General features: G+C 44.7%; 1 protein-coding gene across 1 annotated transcript; it reads left to right on the top strand.

Moving 5' to 3' along the window:
- The first annotated feature begins 575 nt into the window (after positions 1 to 575).
- LOC308330818 (matrix-remodeling-associated protein 5-like) lies at positions 576 to 23,604 on the top strand. The gene is made up of 13 exons (XM_080785879.1): positions 576 to 921; positions 2,638 to 2,864; positions 3,208 to 3,337; positions 5,762 to 6,003; positions 6,870 to 7,021; positions 8,692 to 12,314; positions 13,045 to 13,089; positions 13,230 to 13,371; positions 13,981 to 14,116; positions 14,211 to 15,485; positions 15,622 to 15,829; positions 16,821 to 17,042; positions 17,152 to 23,604. The coding sequence occupies exons 2-13, from the start codon at positions 2,677 to 2,679 to the stop codon at positions 19,627 to 19,629; spliced, it is 8,841 nt and encodes a 2,946-aa protein (XP_080642005.1). The 5' UTR covers positions 576 to 921; positions 2,638 to 2,676; the 3' UTR covers positions 19,630 to 23,604.
- Positions 23,605 to 26,750: the final 3,146 nt, after the last annotated feature.

Raw genomic sequence — 26,750 nt, 5'->3', positions numbered from 1 at the left:
CACTAACCTCTCTACCCTGCTCCCAATATACCAGACCCACCACAGGCAATGACATCAATGGCCTATTGCCTATTAATAAATAGGCATGCCATGGGATATAGGCTACACACATGCCCTTTAAACCATAACATAAATATCAAACAAGTCAGTAATATTTTTTATTGGAACACTGCAAATTGTAACAAGAAATTCTGACCACGGTATACTCTCACTTTCTGGCTAACCACACAAAGCATCTTTCTGGGGCACCTTTCGTTTTCTAAAATGCCCCTCCTTGGACAGACCCCTTGCTCGCTTGAGCGTCACTCTCAAAAGTTCACTTCAGTCCAGTCCCCTAAAGTCAAATACACACTCTCTCACACACACACACACACACACACACACACACACACACACACACACACACACACACACACACACACACATCACACACACACACACACACACACACACACACACACACACACACACACACACTTTGCTCTCACTCAAACAGTCACGCTGCGCCAGACGAGTCTCCAAATAGTCCGCCTGCCGCGACCAGTGCGCTACTTTTTTTGCACTTCAGGACTGGAGGGGAGCTGAGCAAACAACAGACCTGTTGGATTGTTTCTCTGGAATACTGCTGCATTTCGTTTGGATTTTCCGAAAATAGCTTCATTTTATTCGTGGTTAGGCTATAAAATTAAGTAGCGTGTGTGTTTTGTTTTTTTTTCCCCTTTCAAGTTTCTATCTTCTCTTATTTTGTGATTTGAAGTTGTAACTTTCTTGGAAACTTTTTTTCTCTGCAGCTGCGCATCTTATCTGTGGGAAATAACTGCTCAATTATGTAATTGCCAGTCTGTTGGATTTAAATTAGCATTTTGGGAGAATGAATAATCCGGAAAAGTAATTCACTTTTCCAGATCAAAGGATTTCAAGGTAGGCTATACGCTGTTATTTTCAACCGTGGTAATCTATTCATCTACAATGCTTCCTAGTTCCTACTGTGCATAATTCACTTTTTAACTTTTTCATATTTAAATTGTATGTCTCTATACAGTTTCAGTTTCACACTGCGCTATGGTTTGGATATTACAATTGGCTAATTGAGTCGCGCGTCAGGGCGTGCGTCTTTGCGCGCGTCCATTCAAAAACTATAATCGCGCGCGTGCCTGCGTGCGTGTGTGTGTGTGTGTGTGTGTGTGTGTGTGTGTGTGTGTGTGTGAGATAATGTGCTAGTCTTTGTTGTGTGTTGAATAATAAGGAAAGCTATAGGCATTAACGGTCGTAGGCTACAGTATGTTACTGTAGTCTACATATAGGCCTACTGTGATCGATGTAGCCTAGTTGGTTGTTAAATCTGTTATAGCTCCTCATGTGTCTTAAACAGACTGGCCAGTATGAATTTGCCTCTCATGAATGTTATCTGTTCTTCCCAGTTTTTATTGAATTAACGTGTTAACTTGGTTGAGCTTTTTTCTTCTTCTTCTTAAAACCACGTTGTTGTTTAATGTTGACCCGTTAAATTAAACTGATTTGGTTTCATGTGATTCAGATAATCTGCATGCTTCAGTTGTTCTATAAGCCCGAGGTATACGTTAGGGTTAGTGGATATCCTGTGTGTGTGTGTGTGTGTGTGTGTGTGTGTGTGTGTGTGTGTGCGTGTGTGCGCGCGCGCGCGCGCGAGTTTAAGTGTGCGCACGTGTGCATGTCAGTCCAGCTGAGACCCTCAACTCAGCTGTGAGCAGGATTGTATGAGTGTATTTGGTTTTACAGTGAGTTTACATGCACATGCACTATCTGTACAGATGTCTGATGACTTGTACATGTGTGTCTTCTCCTATATGTCAGGCCTTACTCCTTCATGGATTGTCGGTGTGCCCTATATGTTTGCATATGCCCTAGCATCCATGGATTAGAGCACTGAGATATCGAAAATCAAATCTCACAATATTTGTGACAAAATCATCAATATTGTGACTATAAAATAAATATAATTGCTTTGATTGAAATTCAAACCCTAAAACAGGGCTTAAATGTGATTAAAACCTGCAGGAAGAAACCATTCTTGTGCCATATCATGATAATGTGATCAAAATCCTAGACAATATATGTCTCATGTAGCGATATTGTGATAAACAATATTCCACCATATGCCTTTTCAAATATATTATATATCGTAATACAGTGAATGCACAATCTATGATTTGCAATTCTATCTTAATTTCTATAGAACTGACTGTTTCGTATGATGATATATTTTTCCATACCCCTACTCTCATATCACAATATCAATATAATGACTTCAGAAGTCATACAATTAATTTTGTTTACATTTCATTGGGTCAGGATAATGGACCGTTATCCTGACCCAATTTGCCATTTGCCTTTCAATGAAAACCAAACATGGAATCAGATTTTACTCCATCTCTTCTGTTTGGAAACCGAGAGAAAGAGAGAGAGAGAAAAAGAGAGGGAATTTAGATCATACTGTATCTATAAATAGATAGGAGTATTTGTGGTGGTTCCGTCAGTAGTAAACACGAGAGCTCATTAACCCTGCTAATTGAGTAAAGATTCCTGGGCTGGGCTGTGGTGCTGCTGGCAACCAAAATGATCTGTTAATTGGTTATGAACGTTTCTTCTCATTCACAGTGATTACCCCATTGACTCCACTAATCTTCTGAAGTGAAGATGTGTCAGAGAGTGAGTGTGCCAGTGACGGCGCTGACGGTGCTGATGCTGGCCCTCATGGTCCACGTGGGCCGGGCCTGTCCCAGATCCTGTAACTGCTACCAGGCCAGCGAGGTCCACTGCACCTTCCGTTCTCTGCTTTCCATACCACCTGGCCTGCCCACGCACACCCTACGCATTAATCTAGGGTAAGGACACATGCACACACTCACACATACTCGGATATACATGCAAAGATGCAAAAAGCCACGCACGCACGCAAAACGTTGTTTAATGCAATCAGATAGGGCTTTTCTGTTTGGATGCATGGGCTGTCAAGGCCAGAAAGTAGTTTTTTGACACTCAACAGGCGTTTCTGCATAACTTCCGGGCATCACACGCTCTATACACGTCTATACAGTATGGACCATATCACCTCAGAGCTTACATTGGTCATGGTTGTGCTGGTTGTTGTAATATTTTCATATTTCCATGCGTCATTGCTTGTTGTTGTTGTTGATGATGATGGTGGTATTTTCTCTGCTCTGGTAGGTTCAACAGCATCAGCAGGATCCCTGACAACTCATTGACTGGCCTGAAGAAGGCAGAACTTCTGATGCTCCATGGCAACGACATTCACCACATTCCAGATGGAGTATTTCGAGACATGAAATCACTACAGGTAAACAGGAACCAACAGTAGTAACCAGATTGACCAGATTTCTTCCAGATATGTAGTGGAATGTGTGGTGTGAGCAGAATCAGAATTTTATTTGTCACATCACATGTTTACATGCGACATTCGTGTGTGAACAGTGTCTCTGTGAGGAGGGCAGAGAAATTATTTGCAGCACAGGGTCATATAGGCGGGAATCAAACCCATGCCATTGGGGTTATGTAGGCAGCAGAGTGAACCAACATTGGTTAAGCCCGATTTTGCTGGTACAGTGATCATCCAGGGAGAGCTTTTATTAGGAAATAAATGTAGGAATTTGTAAGTGACTGCATGGTAGCCAAGCTGTACATCTTAGCAAAACGTCCAAAATGCATGATGAACGTTAATGGGGTCATGCATTTTTTATTTGGGCTGATCCGTTTCACCGCACTAATTACTACGAATTTGACACAGAGATACAGTTTTTTAGCAGGTCATAGAAGATGGAGACTGAAGAAGTCAAATTAGGGACAAGACTCCTCCGATATTACTTTCATCGCCCTCCATATCCTCAGGCAACAGAAGACGATTGGAACATTGTGAATATATAGCGTTATGGGTTTCTGCTCTCTTTCAAGTGTGCGCTTTACTGGAGCAAACTCAACTCCCTAAACATGAACATATGCATAGAGTATGCTTAGCTCTCTCACAGAATCATGTGTGAGTGTGATGTGAAGACATAGCATATTTATTCAGTGCTTGACAAAGAACAAATAGCAGTTCTAACAGCTTGAGTAATGTAGTGTTTACACTATATTGTACAGAACAAAATACTTCAAAATGTTGCTGAATGTTACCACATGTTGCCACTTTGATACATGCACCTGTATCAGGGGTATGTTATTATAGACTTATGTTCAGTGGGTGCACACATCTGGGATACGTTGAATTCACTAATCCATTTGACCTTAGATATCGATAAATAACTGAATATGATACAAAGTAATGTTTTATTTTTGTCTGTCTAATATTCCATCTTTCAGTGTACAGAACAAATGCATCATTTCAAGGTTTCAAGGAGTTTTATTGTCATTTAGAGTACAGAACAAAATGTATTTACCCAGGTCCTGGTCATTTATGTAGAGTGTATGCAATGTTTTTCTCCATGTTGCTGGCAGTGAAATAACTGTATAAAGCGGTAAGCCACTAACCTCAGGGCAGAGATATCAGACGTATGACTCCCGGCAGCTATTGTTCCCCTATCGCCTCCAAGGCAGACGCTGCTATATTTTGTCGTGATAATAGGACCCATATTTCCACGTGTTGACTTACCCCCACATCCAATATCTGTCAGCAGCCGCGGCAACTTATCCTGCTACTGTAAGTAGTCTCTCTGGGGAGTAAACGATCTCATAAATCACACAGAGAGAGAGAAGGTGTGTACACACTGTACAGTATGCATCTCCTTCAACTTCTGGTGGGTTCACCACACGTCACAATAGTAACTTATAATGGACTCACACACATCACAAGAGCAGCAGTAGTAGTAATAAGTAAGTCTGGTGGGCTCGCACCCGTCACAAGAATCGCAGAATTGAGTCTGAGGTTGCAGGATAAAGCCCCATTTAGATTTGGTTGTACAGTATGACTGCATCCTGCATCAAAAATAGCTAATCTACAAGTTCACAACGTGCCGCAGAGCGGTTTGTAAGCTTGTATAAGTAAAGGATAACGGAGACATTTGCATTTCCTACTTATATACCAGAGTGAAGAAAACATTTCTTTGGTACAGTATCTCCATAGGGTTCTCTCTCAGTCTTGCCCTGATTCATTCACAGTGATGGAGATACGTGCTGCGGGCCCATTTGGGCAATTTAAGCACAGGGTTCTGGTGGGTGCTTGTGGCTGTTTTCACTTCAATTGTGTATAAAATATGTAGGAGGTGTTTTTCAATCAGTTGCGGTTAAATGGAGGACATCATCTCTTCATGCAGACACTTACCTTTCCCATGGTCCACAGTGTGTGTGAGTGTGAGTGAGTGAGTGTGTGTGTGTGTGTGTGTGTGTGTGTGTGTGTGAGAGTGTGAGTGAGTGAGTGAGTGTGTGTGTGCGTGCGTGCGTGCGTACGGACATTTTTAGTGTGCGGATTGTTTAGTGTTTGAATTGATACTCACATATACTGTAACTATAACAAGCTGAAAGCAGTTCTCAATGGAATTCTCTCTCTCTCTCTCTCTCTCTCTCTCTCTCTCTCTCTCTCTCTCTCTCTCTCTCTCTCTCTCTCTCTCTCTCCATGCCCCAAAGCAGAGCTTCATACTGTACCAAACAAAACGCTTTTCCTTTGTGTTGTTCATTTTTATCTCCCCGTCCCACTATAGTCCAGACTGGAGAACATCTCCTTCTCATCACTGTTCTAACCTTTCAACCCCCCACCCTCCCATCCTCTCCTCAGATATTGAAGCTGAGCTACAACAAGCTGAGGGAGATCTCCTCCGCCCAGGCCTTCTCCGGCCTGACCTCCCTGCTCCGGCTGCACCTGGACCACAACCTCCTGCAGCACCTCCACCCGCAGGCCCTGCTGCAGATGCCCAGCCTGCGGCTACTCCGCCTGCAGGGGAACCGCCTCCATCAGCTGCACCCGCACGGCCTGTGCACCCTGTCGCTGCTCAACACGTACTTCTACTCCACACTCAGGTGAGCTTTAACACTTTTGATGCTGTGTTTCAGAATAAAGGCGCTAGAGTGCCAAGCAGATGGGGCAGATGTTACTCTGTAATGGAACCCCCATGTTCCATTACTACCATGCACTGTCAAGTCTGATCTCTCTTTAGAAGCGTTATTATTCCAAAACGAGATGCTTGTTTAAGTCAGAAATTAGGACAGAACATCTGTGTTCTGATCAAAACCATGGACAGCGATTCTGAGATAATTTGTCGGCCCGTAAAGAAGGAAGTGAAGGGCTGCACGCATGCACAAAAAATGCCTGGAGCTCTGACCAAGGCGTTGCCGTGCAAAGGGAGCTTCCAAAAAATGGATTACAACGATCCCATTTTATAGCATTATAAAGGACCAACAGACTGGTATATACAAGGCACACGCCTCAGTCCCGTGAGCATTTTGACATCTCCGTGGCAAGTGCTGTATATCATTCTATGGCCGTTGCATCATTCCATTCTAGCCTAATGGGGTGGCAAGCAGGTAAGGTTTCCATCAGTGGTTGGAGATAATGGTAAACATCCTTAACCTCTCGTGTCGGCTGCACCGTCAGCAGTCCCTGTGCCCTTCCCCTGCTCTAAATGTACAGTACTTCACTAATCTGTGTTGATGGAAATATACAGGATATATTATACATAAATGAATGAGAATGGAACCGGACAACGATGATGACGATTATAATGATTTTGATCCCAATGAAGATGATGTTCACTATACTGATGATGGTTGATGATGAATGTTTCTCCCTGCACTGCCTACATCCCCCATCCATCATGTCCCTTTTTACTCCAATTTCTCTTCACCTCCATACTCCTCTCTCCTTTTCTGTACTGTTTTCTCTCCAGGCACCTCGATCTGTCCAACAACAGTCTAACCACTCTGCCCAGAGAGACCTTGGAGTCGGCGCCCCTGCTGGAGACGCTGGTACTGCAGGCTAACCCGTGGAGCTGTGACTGCAGGATGAACTGGTTTTCAGGCTGGGCTCTCGCTCACCCGGGTTAGTCTACTTTGCCTTTGCGTTCAGCTACCTTCGGACTTTGACTTTAAATCTCATCTAATGTCTGTGGCCGTGTTATGTCCGTCCCACTGCAGTAAGTGTTTGCTTTAATACAACTGTGGACAAAAATATTGTGAGAATGTTAAAATTTAAAAATATATATAATTCAAAGGAAACTCGCAGATTGACAAAATGTTGTGAGCTTGCATCAGCTATTTTCAGGTGGTGGTTAATGATGACAGTAATGGTACAGTAGTGTTTGTATTGTGTGATCCTACATTGATGTAGAATCACATGTTACAATCAGGGTGTTGGGTATTTTATCTTCCTCTCAACAACACAGTCATTATAGATCTTTCATGTTATTCAGTGGATGGCCTCTGGGATGCATTTATCTAATTTGATGGCCCTGACTTAACAAGTTCACATGGCACATTATTATTTGCAACAGACCATGTCCAACTGTCCTCACAATACTACTGCACCCTAATATATTGGTGTTGGGATGCAAAGCATCTGTTTTTTTATATATCTATACCTTTGAGAAAACATGCTGACAAGGTTCAAGGTTCAAGGTTTCTTTATTTTGTCTCCCAAGGGAGAAATTTGTCTTGGACCCCAAGGACCCGCCCTGAAGCATACAGATACAATACAATACAATACAAAACAATACACAATACAAGACAACAAAGGCACACAGTGACCCGTACAACATTAAAAAACCACACACCAACATACCTAGTGCAGAAGAGGGTCGAAGGTTATGAGGTGAATTAACATCACCTCATAACCTTCGACCCCTACCCTGTCTGCCCTCTGCAAGGACTCTGTTAAGGAGTGTGATTGACAGAGGGACAAAGGAATGCTTGTACCTATTGTATTTGCACGCATGGACCTCATACGTACCTCCTACCTGATGGCATTAGCCGATACTCAGAGTATAGTACATGGGAGGGGTCAGACACAACTTTCTTACGTCCACTGTGTGCAGATAGATGCAATGTAGGCTAATATGTGTTGCGCAATGACGAGGTGCTTGATTTGTGAGCTGCTTTATTTTATGTGTTGCACTATGGCCCCGGAGGGTGGGATATTCCATTCTTGCTGTTTGCGTAACATGTGGAGAAGAGATAATGAAAGAATAATGACAATAAACTTCAACTTAGATATAAGCAAGCATTTGTGTAGGGAACAGTTAATCGGATTAATGAATTACATTTATTATCCAAAATAATTAATAATACAATGGGTTTTTTTCTTCAAAACATATTGTGGTGCGTTCTGAACTTGTAGATATTTTCACTATTCACCACTTTGTGCCACTGTATGACTGTATGTCGAAGTATAAGATAGGACGTAAGTGGTCAACCAGATTTAACTGACTATAAAATTCAACATTTATTTGATTATTTTGCAATGACAAATTATAAAGAAAATATGTAAAAATATTTCAATATTATTCAATAAATCAATGGAATAACTGCTAAGAAAAGAATCAACAGTTGCAGCCGTATAAAAACTGCTACTATGCGTCATTTACATGTGAAGTAGAGTCAGTTTAACTGCTTGAGCATGACAGCTGAAATATAGTTTAAATAATTGCTATGAAGTGACGTTTAGTGAACTCTCTCTCTCTCTCTGTCACTGTCTGGCTCTTTCTCACGTCTTAGGATTGATGAAATGTCCCAGAGGTCCTCAATGTCCAGTCTGTGAATTGCCCATTCCCCTCCGAGGTCGGGGCTTGCTCCAGCAGACTGACCTTCCCTGTGCCGCACCTGTCATCTCCTCCCCAGGAAGAGATCCCCCTGCTGAGGTGGACCATGGCAGCGTCCAACCCATTGAATCCTTCATAGAGCCCTTAGGCACCGCCTCTCTGGGCATGTCCGATCTACAGGGGAACAGCGTTGATCTGAGCTGCGACGTCACTCACTCTGCCAACACTCCGGACATCACACCTCTCCCCGATCTCTCCCTCTCATCCTCTTCTCCGCTGTCCCTCTCACTCTCCCTGTCCCTGGAGTGTCCCGTGGAGAGAGGGAGTTACGAGAGACTTTGGAGGATTTTGGCGTACTATAGCGAGACCGCGGTTCGCCTGGAGAGAGAGATAATGCTGAGTAAAGCCCCAGACTTGGCCTACCGTTACACACAGGCTGGGGAGAGAGAAGGCTACTACCATACTGGAGTCCGAGCTTCCATCAAAGCCAAGCCCCAGTGGTTGCTACAGCCGTTTATTAGCATTCAACTTAACAGAGCGCAGTCCAGTGGGCACAGGCTTCAGCTCATATTGACCACAAGAGCAACTGTTCGTCCCGACCCTGTTCCATCCTCGTGGTCTTCCCCAGCTCTGCGTCCTTGGGTGCTGATCCCTACTAATGGCACCGTCACAGCACTAGCAGCAGTAGTGGGCAGCAGGGTGGAACTGACCTGCCCTGTTCTTAGCTCTGGCAAACCTACCACCATGGAGTGGAATCTCCCAGACGGATCACAACTCTTCTCCCCCTCTAGCAGTGCGGATGGTAGGGCCCACGCCTCAGCTTCCGGTCTACTCATACAGAAAACGGAACGCTCCGATTCTGGGTTATACTATTGCGTGGCCCGGGCGGGGAGAGATGTGGACGTTCTGCCAGTGCGTCTCGCAGTGGAACACTCCTCTGTAGCGATTCCAGGGGAGCAAGTGGGGACTTCCTTAACAGGGATGGTTGGCGAGGCTATCATACTGCCCTGCGTGGCCTCTGGTTCCCCTATGCCTGATATTAGTTGGGTGTTACCAGATGGGAATATAGTAAGGCAGGACTCAGGCAGGTCTAACAGGCTCACTATCCAATCAAATGGGAGCTTGTCCATGCCACACTCTTCTATGAATGATGCCGGCCAATACCGCTGCACGGTGGTGAACCAGTATGGTGCTGACTCTCTTTCTACACAGCTGAACCTAAACCCCCGACCACCCCGGCCACTCATGACCTCGTTACCCCGGGGGCCCCAGTCGGCTGCCGGTCGGTCAACTCGGATACGAGCCCCGTTGCTACAGAGTAATATGGTAGAGGATGGCTCAGGAGACGAGGTGGAAGAGGAGGATAGAAATGCTTTAGTCGATAGGAGGCGTACAAGACCACACCAGCCGCCCCTAAACCGACGTTATCCAGCTGGACACCCTCGCAGACGGGTACCCGTGAGAGCGGGCGTCCCGAGGAGGGGAAGTGGAGGGGCATCATCCTCTGTTGAACCGAGAAGGAACCACTTAGATAACAGACGCAGAATTAGTTCTACTAAACAGAAGATAGACCCCCGGAAATGGGCTGACTTATTGGCCAAGATACGCGACAGGACCGTGCTTAACAGCACCAGCCAGTCAAACAGTGTGGAAGAGCCTACGGACAGAGGAAGGGATGGGGATGAGATTAGTCGTGATCGAGTAAGAGGGGAGGGAGAGACAGATGTGGAAAAGGAAGCTGAAGGGTCATCTATTGATGATGCCAGTCTACAAGAGGAAGGCCTGCACCCTGTTCACACAGAGATGCCGACACACAGACAGACAAAAATAAACACCCAAACAGAGACAGAGACAAATGTGGACGAGACAAACACACAAGCAGTGTTACAGATAGACCCAGTGACATCCAGAACCAATGAAATTGTCCCTGAACCAGTAGAAGAGGAGCAGAGGGAATCGACCCCTAAGCCCTTTGAACCCAGGCCTCAGAACCCACGGCTTCTGCCTAACTCTGTTCCCAACTCACGGCCCCAGAGTCCCTGGAATGCTCGCCGGCGAATCGGACAGAGGAAACGAATACCCAACCGTCCCAGGGGGCGACCTGTGACACGACCCCGACCTCTGCCAGACACCACGACACCGAGGTCACACTCTGTGGCCTCTGACACCACCGTGGCCCATGTGGCTACTCCGTCTCTGTCTCCTACATCCAGTTCTTCAACCATGACGTTGGCAAAGAAGGATCAAATGAAGGAATCAAATGAGTTAGAATTGAATTCTGCATCTCCTGTCATTTCAGACTCTCTCCCTCTTTCTCCTACAGAAACCCCCTTCCCATTTATTTCCCCATCAACTCCCCCTGTGCTCTACTCTTCGCAGACCACCTCTCCCCCAATGACACAGAGACAAGAAGACATGATGACTCATTCGGTCAACATCCCGGATAGCATAGCACCTGGAATACCTGCGACCGACTGGAATTTGTTAGAAGAATCATATGTGTCCCTCTCTCCCTCCTCCTCTGATTTGTCCACAGTGCCCAGCACAGCTACCACCACTGTAGAAATCACTACAACTCCATCAGTCACCTCCATTCCAGTTACGAGCATCCAAGTAACTAGTACTGCTAGAAGCACTACTATTTCCACAACAAGTAAACGTAAAAATCCAATCGCTACTGCTATCACCACCACCACTAGTACTGCTACTACTAGAAAAACTACAAATCCCATTGATACTGCTGACACTACAACCACCACCACTACTACAAGACATGCAACTTCAAGCATTAGCAACAGAATGACATATCCCACTATGACTGCAACCACAATCACTCCAACTCTTCCCTCTACGACTAGTGCCACAACTACACTTCCTACTACTACTCCGCCTCCTACTACTGCTGCTGCTACTACTACTACTTTGCCTACTCTCCCTACTACCACTACAACGACTCCTTTGATGACCACGACTACTCCAACCACCACTAGAACAACAAGCCCTATTACCTCTACTGGTCCCACTACTAGGACAACTACTCCTATTATCTCTACAAGTATTACTCCTGTCACTACTACAACGACTCCTTTGATGACCATGACTACTCCAACCACCACTAGAACAACAAACCCTATTACTTCTACTGGTCCCACTACTAGGACAACTACTCCTATTATCTCTACAAATATTACCCCTGTCACTACTACAACCACTACTCCTACTACTACCAGTACTCCAACCACCACTAGAACAACAAACCCTATTACTTCTACTGGTCCCACTACTAGGACAACTACTCCTATTATTTCTACAAGTACTACTCCTGTCACCACTACAACCACTACTCCTACTACTACCAGTACTCCGGTTGCAACCACCAAATCCACGACTACCGGAGAACCCTCCAGGCAGAGGCCGAGCTTAGAGCAGGTTGACCCCAGAGGGGTGCCGGTTTCTGGGGTGCCAGAGCAGAGCAGACCTCCCCCCAGCTGGAAGAACCCAGGAGCTAATTCCATTCCAGATTCCCACGGCAGCAGACCGCGCACTCCCCATGCTCCGCCCCTCCCTGCCTCACCCGGGGTGAGTTTGAATCTCTTCATAGGACACATAGCCTAGTGGGCATGTGTTATCTAAAAAACGACGGGAATCAGAACAGAATCAGATTGTTCCACTTTTTATTTGAAATATTTGTTCAGTTCTTTCATTTGTCCCTTGGTCTCTCGCTCATTCATTCATTCATTAATTAATTCATTCATGTAGTGAATTAATATACATCTAATTTGTAGATATAGTATATAGTATACTGTATACAGTAGTATATTGTTAGTTAGCAAGTGGAACATAATCACTTAAGACCTATTTATTTGTTTTGAAAAAGCCAATCTACAAGCTCACAACATGTGAACATTTCGAAAATGTTTGTGCCAGAGTGACATTCCCACAATTGGGACAGCAGATTAACAGTGGTTAATTCAGCATGTCGTTTTTTCCAAATGAGCTCTTTCTAAATTAACACCAGCACACAAGACAAACACAGTACAGACCCAGAGGGGAAGAATAAAATAGTGGAAATTGGTTACACAGCACTGTAGATGTGAAAATAGACAATTCTGTCTGTTCAAATTGACCCACGCTTAATCTCCCGGAGATCATGTTTATAGCAATTTTTCAATTTAATGGATTTTCCAGAGTAGTGCTTGAAAGATCTAAGAAGGAGATTAAAACATGTGCCCCTATAATCAACGGCATTATGTACTGTAGAGTTTAAGCCTGTGGGGTTTGAGATAATCAATGATCAATCCATTCCTAGATCTCTGCTGCAAGGCCTGCCCAGACCAAACCACAGGCCCCACAGGTGAATATGGTTTCAAAATGGTTCTGAATTTTCTCAGCTGGCAATTACGATTAATGTGTTTTTTTTATGTGTCCTTTGGTTGTCATTGGTAATTTTGCTAGTTAGTATTTCCATCCTGTTTATCTGTGTGTTGGCCACAGGTCCCAGTTTTGAGATCCAGGCCCAGGATTGCTGATCCCCATATCAGGACAGTGTCTGTCCCAGCGGAGACCACTGCTAGTCTGGCCTGTGAGGCTATCGGAGAGCCTAAACCCACCATCACGTGGACTAAAGTCTCCACAGGTACACACAGCCAGGAACATACATGCATGCATGTGCACACATTTCAAACAAATTTACAAAAATGCTCGTGAATGTTAGTCAGCCTTAGGAGTAATTTCATTTTCATTTCAATGAGTTCAGAAAATGTGTCTTTTGACATTCAAATAGGCCTACTAAAAAGCTTTTCGCATGAACAGTTTACTTGTCAAAATATGATTAACAATAAATATTCAACACATCATTCCAAAAGCAATCAGTCATTTTTATGCCATAAAATTGAAAATTAATTCTCGTCAGTTTTGCCTGAACAATCACGCACAGCGCACACTTTTGTCACTTTTACGGTGACAAAAAAAGTAACACCCACTTACACCCACCATTTCATACTGGCATGCAAACAATGGGCTTTTCTATACAGTGGTGGAAACTAGTCATGGAAGATTTTGTTCACTTGGAACTGACTTCACTACACATATGTCACTGTCCCTCCCTGCCACTCCTTTCCTGTTTCTTCGTTACTCTGCCTTTCTTTATTATTTTTTTCTTTTTCTCCCTCTTTTCTCCCACCACTCCCACTCTCTTGATTGCTTCCTTCATCGTCCTATCTCTCTTTATTTTTCTTCCTCTTAGGAGCGGTGATGTCAGTACACTCCACGACCCAGCGTTTTGAGGTTTTGCCAAATGGAACCTTTGTCATCTACAATGTACAGATGCAAGACAGGGGGACGTATATCTGCAGCGCACAAAGCTCACTGGGTCGTGACAGGTAATACCATGAATATTAGACATTCTAATTATAATACAGTATTATTTGTTACTTGTCTCCATTAACTGTTTTATGTCCTGTTTTCCCATCACAGGATGCTCACCACTTTGGAGGTATGGTCCCGCCCCCCACGGATGCAGCTGGCCAATTACAGGGAAGCTACTATCCATCAGGGCGGAGAGTTGCATTTGGACTGCCAGGCAGATTCTGTGCCAACTCCTCTCCTCTCCTGGGTTCTTCCTGACCGCTCTGTAAAGACCTCTGAGGACTCCTCCCATGGTCGCATGACCATGCATGCAAATGGAACGCTCCGTATCTCTGCAGTGGTACTTAGTGACCGGGGTGTGTATCGCTGTGTAGCTTCCAACTTGGCTGGTGCGGCCAGCTCCTCCGTGCGCGTACATGTGTCTTACTCTTCAATGCCCCCAGTGATACATCAACCCAGAGAGGACCGCTTGGTTTTGACTCTGGGAATGCCCGTTTATGTCCAATGCTCCGCCCGCGGTGCCCCACCTCCGATCCTACGCTGGCGAATCCCGGACGGGACGCTGGTGCGCACGTCTCAGTTTCTCCATGGAAACCTCTTTGTCTTGCCCAATGGCACACTGCACATTCGCAAACTGGGACCAAAGGACTCTGGGAGTTACGAGTGCACAGCGACCAATGCTGTGGGAGCTGATAAGAGGACGGTGAGGGTGGAGCTTGTGGGATGGAGGGACGGACAAGGAGGAAGAGGAGGAGTGGAAATTGCAGGGCGGGACACATCTACACTCCAACCTCAACGACCTCCTTCAGATGGAGGCTCCTCTCTCCCTGCATCGCCGTCCCATCCTGTCAACACCGGCAGACTCTCCCCTCCATCTCCATTCGACCGATCCGGGACCTCTACACCCTCCCCCAACTCCCCTGGCTCCCCTCGTCCCCGCACCCCCTACACTAATAATCCATCTCCCAAAAGCGATGCGACAGGCAACATCTCCCCGGTACGGGTACACTCCTCCTCGCCGCTTCCGTCTGCTCCGCTCTCCCCAGCAGTCTTTGTTAATAACACCAAAGTGTCACCCTCCACTGTAAACCATGCAGGAGCCCCACCCCCCGCTGTCCCTGTCAGCTCCCTCAGTAAGGCTCGCATCACCTCTACCTCACCCTCTGTCCCTGTCAGCTCCCTCAGTAAGGCTCGCATCACCTCTACCTCACCCTCTGTCCCTGTCAGCTCCCTCAGTAAGGCTCGCATTACCTCTACCTCACCCGCTGTCACTACAGTTCACTACGGGGGTTTCCTGCAACTTCACTGCTCCGTATCTGGCAGCCCACTTCCCACCGTCATCTGGAGGACACCCAACAGGAAACTTATTGACATGCACTTCAGGTACGTGTGCGTGCGTGCGTGCGTGCGTTTGTGCGTTTCCAATGTACGATTTAAGCCTTTACACATACGTTGGTAGCAGCTGATATGCCATTGATATTCTTCTGATCGTGTGTCTGTCTGTGTGTCTGTATTCTAGTTTTGACCGACGACTTAAGGTACATCCCAACGGCAGCCTCTCAGTTCAGACCGTGACGGAGAAGGATGCTGGAGATTACCTCTGCATTGCACGCAACAAGGTGGCCGATGACTACCGCCTCCTCCGAGTCTCCGTGGCAACCAAGCCCGCCAAGATCGAACCCAGGCAACCGTCCAATCAGATGGTGGAATTTGGCAGACCGCTGAAGGTAGGATTCCTTTAAGTGATCTTCATTTACAGATGAATGAATCGAGGCCATTTATCACTTCATGTATGGTGGTGGCTGGATGGCCTAGTGGTTACAACATCTATCCCGCAGGTTTTAAAAGTACAGATCGCCAGGGGGTAAAAGGTTGGAGGGGGGCATTAATAATTAATTAATCAATTAAAACTAACGAACTGATTAATTAATTAATTACAATGAATTCGTTAATTAATTGATTGATTAATTAATTAAAAATATAAATAGGGAAAGAAAGAAAGACAGACAGACAGACAGACAATTAAAATTCAATTCATAAGATGATTGTGCCAGTTTCACCCTGGTGTCCCTACAAATAATATTTTTTGCAGATTGACAAGCTTGTACAGTAGATTAGTTTTAAAGCCATTTCTCATTTGGGGACAGGGCTATGGGTATTTGGCAGTGACGTGCACAGATAGACACTAGGGGGTGCTAGAGCACCACCTGCCCTTTCCCTCTGGACAGCAATGTCCCCTTTTGAAAAAAAAGAAAAAAAGTACAGTGTACAGTATGTGGACCATGGTGACATTGATCAATTATTGATTTAAAAAAAAAAGCTTCTAATAAATTATTTATGCCCCAAAATCTATAAATCTCACACTATTAAGGCAACCGGCCGGTTCCACGCGCTGCACAAGGTGCCCTTTTTTCACTTGAGCACCTGCCCCTCTAAATGTCTGTGCACGCCACTGGTATTTGGGTGTCCTTGGCAGTGAAAGGTTTGGGAACCGGTCTATAGTATATCATGAAATTGAAAGGTCACAGGTTGGAGATTGCAAAGGTCAGCAAGTTTTAGTCCACATGTATGAAGGGTCCTTGAGAAACGAACCTGCAGCTTACTCACTGTGTAACACATTAAGCGTATCTAAACTTTGACTTCACTTTTGTCTAACATAAGGTACACATCATATGGACATTTAAAGCAGCAGTGAAAATATCCTGCTGCTGTCTCTAGGTGGATTGCTTGGCATCGGGACTACCTGACCCAGCTGTCCGCTGGAGCCTCCCAGATGGAACCATGGTGAACAGCGTGTTACAGGGGGAAGAGAGGGGAGGACGCACACGGCGGCTAACAGTGTTTGACAATGGAACGTTGCTAGTGCCAGTGGTGGGGATGGGAGAGGAAGGGGAGTATACATGTTATGCTGAGAACCAAGGAGGGCAAGATACCATGAAGGTAAGACAATCAATTCCCCATAGAGAGCATTCGTTTAATTTACATTTCTTTCATCCATGCACACATTTTAATATGCATTATTTATTCATTTATGTTTAATCCCTTCAAGATTAAAGTCAAGGTCATGATGAACTCTGCGCCAACCTTCACTGATGTGCTAGGCTATGATGTCATCAAAGTGCGACAGGGAGTGACTGCCGCCATTCGCTGCGAGGCCAAGGGTCATCCTTCCCCCACCGTCACATGGCTCTCGCCAAACAATCGTGTAATCCCTCAGAGCTTGGGTTCCCGTTACTTCTCAGAGCGGGTTGTGGTGGTTTCGGATGGAACTCTGGAAGTACGCCTAGCCCAAAGGAGTGACAACGGGAACTATACATGCCGAGCAAGCAACGTGGCTGGGGTGAGGAGCAGGATGGTGGGCCTGGAAGTGGAACTCCCTAACTATGGGATGAGTAGCAGGGTGAGCGGTACACTTACTGTAGGAGTTCATGGGAGAGGTATAAACAGTGGGCCCGGTGGTGATGGAAGCAGCAGCAGTAGTAGTAGTAGCAGCAGCACTATAAATGGGAGCAGGCATAACTCTCTTGTCAATGTTAATACAGGCCTGAATGGGGATTCTTATAATGGATTTAATAATGGAGGCACAAGCAGGTTTGGTAGTAATGGCGCTCATGGCAGCAGCAGTAGCAGCAGTAGTGGTAGTGAAGTCAACAGGCCTATCAATGGAGTCACAACACGGCTTGGTAGCAGTGTATTCAGTGTTGGAGTGAGCGGGGCTAACAATATAGCTATTAGACCAGGTCTTATGGGAATAAATAGCAATGGACCTGGGATTACAACTAATGGTAATAGTAATAGTGCTAACAGTGCTAATAGTCCAACCGGTATTGGAGCAGTTAGCGGTGGGCTGGACAGGACAAATATCAATGACGTTAATGGGAAGGCTAGTAATGGTGCCAGTGTTAGTACAGCCAATGGAAGACCAAATAGTGCTACTAGCAATACTGGTGTTATAAATACGAGTGGGCCCAGTAATGGAGCTGGAACCAGCATAGTAAGTAATAATGGTTTGAGTAGGACTAGTATAGGAGAGACTGGCAGCACGAGTGGTACAAATAACATTAACGGCAGGGTCAGCATTAGCACTAGCAATAGTGGTACAAGTGCTATTAGTAACTCCACAAACACTGTGGTGAATGCAGTAACATCAGTAAAACGACGAGCAGTTAGGGGACAAACTGTGATGTTACCATGTCCTTCTCATGGTTCCCCTCCACCCCGCTTGTCCTGGCTTCTTCCAGGAGGTAACGGCATTTTGCCAGCTCCGTACTATGGCAGCCGGATCACTGTGCACCGGAATGGCTCCTTGGAGCTACGGGGTGTGCGTATGACTGACACTGGGACCCTGGTTTGTGTGGTGAGAGGAGAGAGAGGAGAGTCAAGGATACAAGTGGAGCTGGTGGTCTCTGAGACACAGGCTGAACAGACACCACCACACAGGACACCGGCAGTAGAGAGACCTGCCCCAAGAGGTTCAGGTGTGTATGACGCTTCTAACTACGCAGGTCTACCAGCCATCCCACTTTCAGGTCACTCTGGAGGCCCACCTCGAGTTGTTCTTGTGACAGCTCGTCCTTTTAGGCCAGTAACAGAAAGACCTCCACAGAGAGGCCCATTCATACCGGCTGCACCTCGCTCACTTTCAGGTCACTCTGGAGGCCCACCTCGAGTTGTTCTTGTGACAGCTCGTCCTTTTAGGCCAGTAACAGAAAGACCTACACAGAGAGGCCCATTCATACCGGCTGCACCTCGCTCACTTTCAGGTCACTCTGGAGGCCCACCTCGAGTTGTTCTTGTGACAGCTCGTCCTTTTAGGCCAGTAACAGAAAGACCTACACAGAGAGGCCCATTCATACCGGCTGCACCTCGCTCAGAAGTTTCATTGTACCGTTCTGGTGGCACCATCTCAGAACAAGTGAAAAAAAGACCGGTGCTGAGCACAAGAACGGGTTCTCTAGTCAGCATCGTTAATGGGGAGACCCTTCGCTTGATCTGTTCTGGTACTCGGGTCCTTGGTAATGCCCAAGGGTCTCTGTCCTGGACATTGCCCAGCGGTGAGGTATTGTCTCGGGGCGAGAGCAGTGGTGCAGGGCGGTATTTGGTCCATGCAGATGGAACACTAACGGTCCAGCAGGCATCTGTTTTCGACCGTGGATCCTACTCCTGTCGAACCACAAACCACGATTCGTCCTCGGCTGCACTCCTCATGGTCCCTGTGATCGTCATCGCCTACCCTCCTCGCATCACAATAAGCCCCTCCCCTGTAACTTACACACGCCCTGGAGTTGCCGTGGAGCTGTCCTGCCAAGCCATAGCAACACCCAGAGCGACCATCACTTGGGAGACACCTGACAGGTCGCAGCTGAGGGCAACGGGACAGGCGCGCAACTACGGCAACCGTTACCTCAGCGCCCAGGGTTCACTGATAGTTCAGAACCCATCGAGTAGGGACACAGGATTCTACAGGTGTACCGCCAAGAATGTCATAGGAGTTGACACCAAAGTTACATACTTGCATGTTATGTAATGGAGGCGATTCACACCCAGAGATGTGTGCAGCCAGAGAACACACACAGAATGCACACACATGCAAAAACTGAGAGAAATCCATACCCTCCACTATGTGCTGTAGTGCACACAGAAACAAGCGTGCAAGTGTGCATACCCACGCATTTACACTGTGAATACACCCACCCAGGTGTTCGCATAGAGCCACAGAGGTAGAGACCTCGTGAAAGGCTCTTGAATAGTGGTGACAGACTTCCTGTTTCCGGATAGTACAGTATACTGTATGTCCCTCGTGCCCAAAGGAACTGCAATGCTCAGTGCAGAAGACACTGTTAAACTGAAGAAAAGACTGAAGTACATAATATAATATATGTTTTATATCTTTATTTTTTATGTGTGCCTTTGATGTTATTGCTCTGTTTTGTATGAGTCACAAGAACCTGATTGTCTGTATTTGTCTCTATAATGAAGCATATCAGATTTTCTTTGATATAACTTGAGTTTGTTGCCTTATCTCAGCTGTTATATATGGACAGTAATTATGAAGTTCTGACTAGGGTAGTCAACGTTCACAGCATAGTGGTTAGGTAGCAAGAGACCTTGCAGGACTGGTACTTTTGGTTAAGACAGTAAAATTCATAATACACTGAGCAATTGAAATGCCCATAATTGTATTTCAGGGAATATTTCAAACCAATTAATAAGAACAACTTCTTTATATGAAAAATAAGAAAAATCCATGGACCCTATTTTGTGTAAACCAGCATATAAGCAGACAACAGCATGGTGGGTATGACAAACACTGATCACAGGCCGCTCGCGAGATCTGATAAAAAAATGACGTTCACACAAATGGTGTATATACTGTATATACCATTTCATACCATTATAAGGCTTGGAATGACATTATTATCTCCTTGAAGATCTTAGACTCTGGTGTACTAGTAATTTCCACAGTGTCATGGAAGAAAAGTCTCAGAAACCAAATTTCTCCCAAGAGCAAAATGTGATCCTTTTGTGGGACGTGCAATGTCGTCTCCAACTTCTATCTACGACATCTCAAACAGACCACCCAGAGCAGATGATGTACGATTATTATCTTGGGAGGAAATAATAAATGCAGATAATACATCTGACACAATCAACAAATAAACGTCTGCCATGCACAGACCTAGGCAAACGTCTACTCAGGGTCCACTTTTGGTCCGCTATTTATCTCTGCAGCAAAGTGGTGCTTGAGCAGATTTCTGCCCAGGATGTTCATGCAGTAGTCATGTATATACTACCTGTCCATGTGACCAATCCATGAGTAATGTCTATAGAATGGGGCTTGGTACCCCTCTGAGAGTTGGCTTTGAGTGCTATGAGCATGACGAGCAATATCTCTCTGCCCTTGGTTTCCTCTGTTTCTGTGTAAAACTAAAAACCATGAAAATGACAAAAATAAATCTTAAAATGCTGAATGCGTAAAAGAAAATCACACTTGTGTGAACTGAGTGGTGCAACTCCCCTCTCCCCCCCCCCCTCCTCTCCTCTCTCTCTCTCTCTCTCATTAGCAGGCAACAGTGCAGCACTAATACTATCTCTCTCTCTCTCTCTCTCTCTCTCTCTCTCTCTCTCTCTCTGTTTCTGGCACAACAAACTGGTACTCATAGTCATACTGGTGCTCATTAACCAACACATAGGTGAACACGGACATTGCTGTTCCTTGGAGTGGTTGCACCACTCAAAAAACATGCTATATGTGTTCCAGCTTGATGGACTCATACCAAAGTGAAACAGACAAGCATAGCATACAAAGCAGGTTTGTGTGAGACGTATATCTGGGTGTGCCTCTAACAACTAAAGTGAGCAGAAAATAGCAATCGATGAGCGAATGCCTCGTAGTAGACCTGATCCAAGCAGGCAGGCAGTGGACAGTGCAAGTCCTGTTCCTTATTGACCCCCAAATGCTGTGCGATGCTGACTTGCAAACGACTGGACCCCTCCCACTCTGTCATATGGCGAGTCCTCAAAATACCAAACACAGCGAGCAGGACATTCGCCGTATTTCATGCCAATCCACCTGCCCCAAAATAGGGCCCTAACTCCCTACATATAGCACCATTTCAAACCATTTGGGCACTTTCATTTCAACATGTTTCTCAAATCTTTCCATTTCAAGGTACACCAAATTGATACAAAATAGTAAACACTGTATACGACTTAAAATAAAGCTGAGTAGTGAAATATAAATTACTTTAAACTGAAAGCTCTGATTAGCTGATTAGTACCTCAGCCCACGTCACGAGTCACTTACTGAAGGCAGTGGCAGTTCTGTGATTGGTTGTGACTGGGATGCAACATCTGCTTCATTTATTTGCCAGCAAGTGAACACGCATGCTCACACATTTACTGTGCAGTGCCATTTTCATCTTAATTTAATTAATTTATACCTTTACGACAGGACCATAACACTGATCCAAGTTAGATGTATTATTCTCATTGGATCAGCGTTTACCATAATATACTGACTGTGATGTCCTAATAATCCTATTTAAAAAGAATGGGTGAACTCTTTTCAACAGGCTATAAAAATGTCCAGATAGATAAACTAAATCCCTGCATATATTACTTTGCATATAGACCTTTAGATGAACCTGATAATGGAAGGCATTGAAGTACTTTTTAATAGATTCTTTTGTCTGATTAGCATTAGGCCACCGTCCCCGGACCCCTAACTGATACGATTATTTGTACTTTGTATCTCTGGTTCCCCAATATCTCATATGTTCAGAGGGAGGATATTGGGACAACTTTCGTTTTTTTCAACCAACGTTCATGTTTTAGGTTGTCGTTAGAGAAAGTAAAAGATGAGTGTTAATTTCTCGTTTGCTGCTTTCTTTCGTTTTAGGGATTTTAGCTGTTTTTGATAGGGGGGCGGGGGCATTCGAGCATGGGGCTAAATATGTATTTCTTTTACAAACTTTTATAGCGATTTCTTTTTTTATTATGACCGCAAGAAATTACATCTGGCCACAAAAAATCACAGGATCTACTGAATGTGAAGGCAGCCTACTGGGGGGAAAGCCACACTGTGTGTCATAGACTCAATTTGTCAGTTTGACACATTCAGTAGATCCTGTGATCTTTTGTGGCCAGTCTAGCGGTCTAGTAGGACTATAGTAAATAATAATAAAATAAATCGCTATACAATTTTGTAAAGAAATACATATTTAGCTCCATGCTCGAATGCCCCCGCCTCCCTGGCAAAAACAGATACAATCCTACTGTAATCCTAACCATCAATCACTTAGCTGGGGACCACCTAGAATCCACTGTACCCCTGGGGGTTCACGGAACTAGTGATGTAGCACCAGCTAAAATAGCACAGCCGCAGGTGCTTAATATCAGTTACACCAGGAAACCCCATTTAATCTTTCCATGACCTACTTTTCGGATTTGAACCGAGACTTTGACATCAGCTGTCCCACCATGTTCTATCCAACTCATATTCTCACAGCCTCAGAACCAGAACCATGGACCTTCAAGTTCAAGTGCATTGTTTATATCACTGTGCGCAGGGGCAGTACTTGATACACTCCAATGCTGTATCATAAACGCAATGCGGGCCAAGTCTTTGAAACAAGATTTTTTACTTTGATAGCGAAGTCTGGGTAAATAACGCTTGTCATTCCAATGCCTATGTCCAAAGTCATTTAATACGCTAGGAGCACATGCACAGTATAAACCTCAGTGTTGATTTAACTGAGAGTGCAAAACTGGACCCACATGGGCAATTGAGGTTCCTTTTGGGTCCATTCGTGCACTTCCAGAGTTAATGAACACTAAGGGTTTTAACTGTGTGCACAAAGACTGTTTGTGTAACTACCCTTTGATTTCAGTTTCTTGTTTTTGTCTCATCCTTAAATTATTTGCCTTGTAAAGACTCTGTCGTAAGACTCTGATGTTTAATGCTTCTTTGTCAGGAAGGGAGAGATTATTGGGACTTAGTGTAGAGTATCTCATTTGAATGTTTGCTTTAATTTGATCAACTTCATTTTATAAATAAAAGCTAAAAAAGAATGACGAGCATTAATCTGTTAAAATGCTGATGTGGTGTAAATGTTTTGTTTAGAAACGTGGGGGCATGTACGTGGTGTGTGTGTGTGTGTGTGTGTGTGTGTGTGTGTGTGTGCACGCACGCGTGCGGCACTTTAAGAATGTGCGTGGGCTAGGGCTTTCACTTCTAGTGATTTTTACTAGTTGACTAGTTGCCTAGTTTACTCGTCGTAGTATTACATACAAAATTCAACTATTATGTAAAAAACTAGAATTTTGCGCCCGCTTCGCGAACACTCAAATCCAGAGTTACTTCGCCACGCACTCCGCGGCAGAAGTGCCGTGTTTGCATGAATGAAACTGTATGTAATCGCGCCTGTGTGTGTGTGTGTGTGTGTGGGACACGTGTGTGTGGGGGGGTGGCTTACAGGCGTGCGTGTGCGTGTGTGTGTGCATGCAATGAGAAGCCAATGTGAAGTAGCGAACAGTGTATTTGTTTTACTTCGGCAAAAAACAACTATTGACAAACAACAATGTTGATGTAAGTAACACGATCGCTGAGAGAGATATAGTTTATATACAGACATTTAGAAGGAAAAAGTTAAAGCGTGAGCCTCCAATTCCTCTTCCTTGTTTCTGTTCTCCTGCGTGAGATCAGATTGTTCTCCTGCGGGTCTCGGAGAGAGAGGGATGAAATTGCAGGCTCGCAAGGGGAGGGGCTGAGAGCTCTGACGACATGTTCACATCTTTTGGCGCTTTTCTTTGGCTAGTGGCGGACATGTTCACATCTTTTGGCGCTTTTCATTGGCTAGCAACTTCACAATTGTAATAATAGATAAAAGGGGTTGTTTTTTTGTTTTGTTTTTTTTAAACTGTACATTGGTGACCATAACTATAATCTGGCTGATCTTGAGGCCTACAAAAACGGGGGAACAAAAAAAAAAAAAACCAAAAAAACACATGACCCTAGCGTGGGCATGTGTGTGCGTGCACAAGTCATTGATAAAAGCAGAGAGGCGATGCACGAGTGTGGGAGGGAACTAGAGAGTTCATTATGAGCACAGAAAACCTTGCACAGTCTCAGCTGTCAAACAAAAAAAATGTAGCATTAGAACGGACACATGTTGATGACATCACATCTTCCTCCCTGGGAGACATAATAAAAGTGCAGCAGGCAGTGCCAGTGTATAGCCCATACTGTAGGTGTAGGTGTACTGTGTACCGTGTAGCCACACTATTCCCAGCAGTGGTGGAAGAAGTAGGCATACTCTGATTTATTCTCTTTAGTAAATGTACCAGGGCTGCCAAGTTTCAGGAAAAGGCAAGAGTGAGACTTCAGTGTCCTGCTGCGTTCAGCGTGTTGGGCGGCGGCTGATTTCTTTAACATAGATTTAGAGAAATACAGACCCTAGAAAAAAATCCTAAAATATATGAACATATATTTGTATATGCCACATCAACATATTTGTGGATATAGGTTATATAGAAAATGATAGCTATAGCATACGCTGAATGATAACCAACCTTTTGAATAATAGCATTTAACAAAATGAGTGAAAGAGTTGCACTAGGTGAAGAGATGGCCAGTCTCCTATTGGTCATATGGTGCAGCTTCATGTGTTAATTTCCACTACTGGTAGCCAGTAGCTACACTATTCTCAGAGCTCTCGAGTGCTTATTTCTGCAAGTGCGTTGTACATAAGACTGAACACAAGACTATCATGAGTCCTATGGGCTGGGAGAAGCCCTCAGGCTGATCCAGCCTTTTTCCACAATCCACCAGTTTGCCCTCGGCTAAATCCTGCAATTCTATTTTTAATGATACAAAGCTGACGCTAACCTTGCTCCAGAGAAGGAAGGATTGTCTTGCTTTGGGCTAAAATCATACTTGGCTTTATTTAGAATGAGTCAGTGTGAAGTAAAAAAAACCTCCACAATTCAACTGGCTGTAGGCTAATATTGCACAACTTACTTTGCAGAGCCGAGGACATGAACGTGGAACTGCACCAAGAGTGATAGAAATGGAGATTAATTAAGCCTGATTCATACTTTGTGCCACGAATGAAATAGCTGATCTACAAGCTCACAGTGTGTCGCGATGTGACGTGTTGTGAGCAGAGCTGAACGCAACAACGTCGTACAAATATAAAGAGCAATGTTTGGATTAGTGAGTTGTTAAGATAGAACTGAAATGCATTCAAGGCAACCAAAATGCAATAGCCCACCAAAAAGTGTACTTTCATTCAATATGGATATTTTGGCACTTGCCAGACGTATTATGTGAGGCTCTCTTCTTTCTCACTTCTTGGTCTTGGTCAAATGTAGTCATATATTCCACACACTGCCTCATAGCAACACCATAAACATTAGTTCACATTTCAACTATCTACTGTAGGCTACACACAATTGACCTAGATTTAGCCATCAGTGGTGTCAGAATACCATCTTATGGGATGCAGCAGTATAACACCCATTTTTACTCAATGGGGGAACCCCAGCCATTACCAAAGGAGTAGTGTGTGACAGTACTGTATTATTTGGTCTAAAGAGCACTGTTATAAGAACTCACCAACACATCTGATCATATGTAGCTATGTATGTACTGTACATCCGATGATATACATTACAGGCAATATCTAACATACAGTATAGTAAAGGTGCATACGTTTCGTAATGCAGACCAGACACTAAGGGCCCTATTTTGTGTGTCTGAAGTACCAGGTCTTATAACTTAACTAAAGACCTGGATGTGTGGCCAATGCCGTTTAGCCAAGCTTTATTTATCTGTTATTGCAGTGCATACTGACACCATTTCGTGGCCAGTTACAGGTGTGATGTGTGCTGGCCTCAAAGTGGCCCTATCAAGCTATGCTGCCTCCACTTGGCCGGACAAGGCGGACATGGACACTAACGCAGCCATGATGAATTGAATACACAGGACTTGAATGTCATTTGGGTTATCCTTTTAGCATTTATTTTGTATAAATCTGTGCCACCGTTCCCTTTTCTTTGCAAACTGTTCATAAAGTATTCAATCAATACAAAAACATCTTTATAGAGATGCTAATTTCCTTTTCTGTGCCATTATGGCGCTTCACT

Source organism: Protomyctophum bolini, assembly GCF_963924005.1.
Source record: "Protomyctophum bolini genome assembly, chromosome: 16".
NCBI lineage: Eukaryota > Metazoa > Chordata > Actinopteri > Myctophiformes > Myctophidae > Protomyctophum > Protomyctophum bolini.
This window is presented reverse-complemented; position numbering and strand designations above follow the sequence as displayed.

Bases quoted from the DNA above. Each gene is read 5' to 3' on its own strand.
- LOC308330818 (XM_080785879.1), top strand. From the start codon at position 2,677: ATGTGTCAGAGAGTGAGTGTGCCAGTGACGGCGCTGACGGTGCTGATG. The intron at 3,338-5,761 runs GTAAACAGGAAC...TCCTCTCCTCAG, and splicing joins GAGACATGAAATCACTACAG to ATATTGAAGCTGAGCTACAA. The intron at 7,022-8,691 runs GTTAGTCTACTT...CTCACGTCTTAG, and splicing joins CTGGGCTCTCGCTCACCCGG to GATTGATGAAATGTCCCAGA.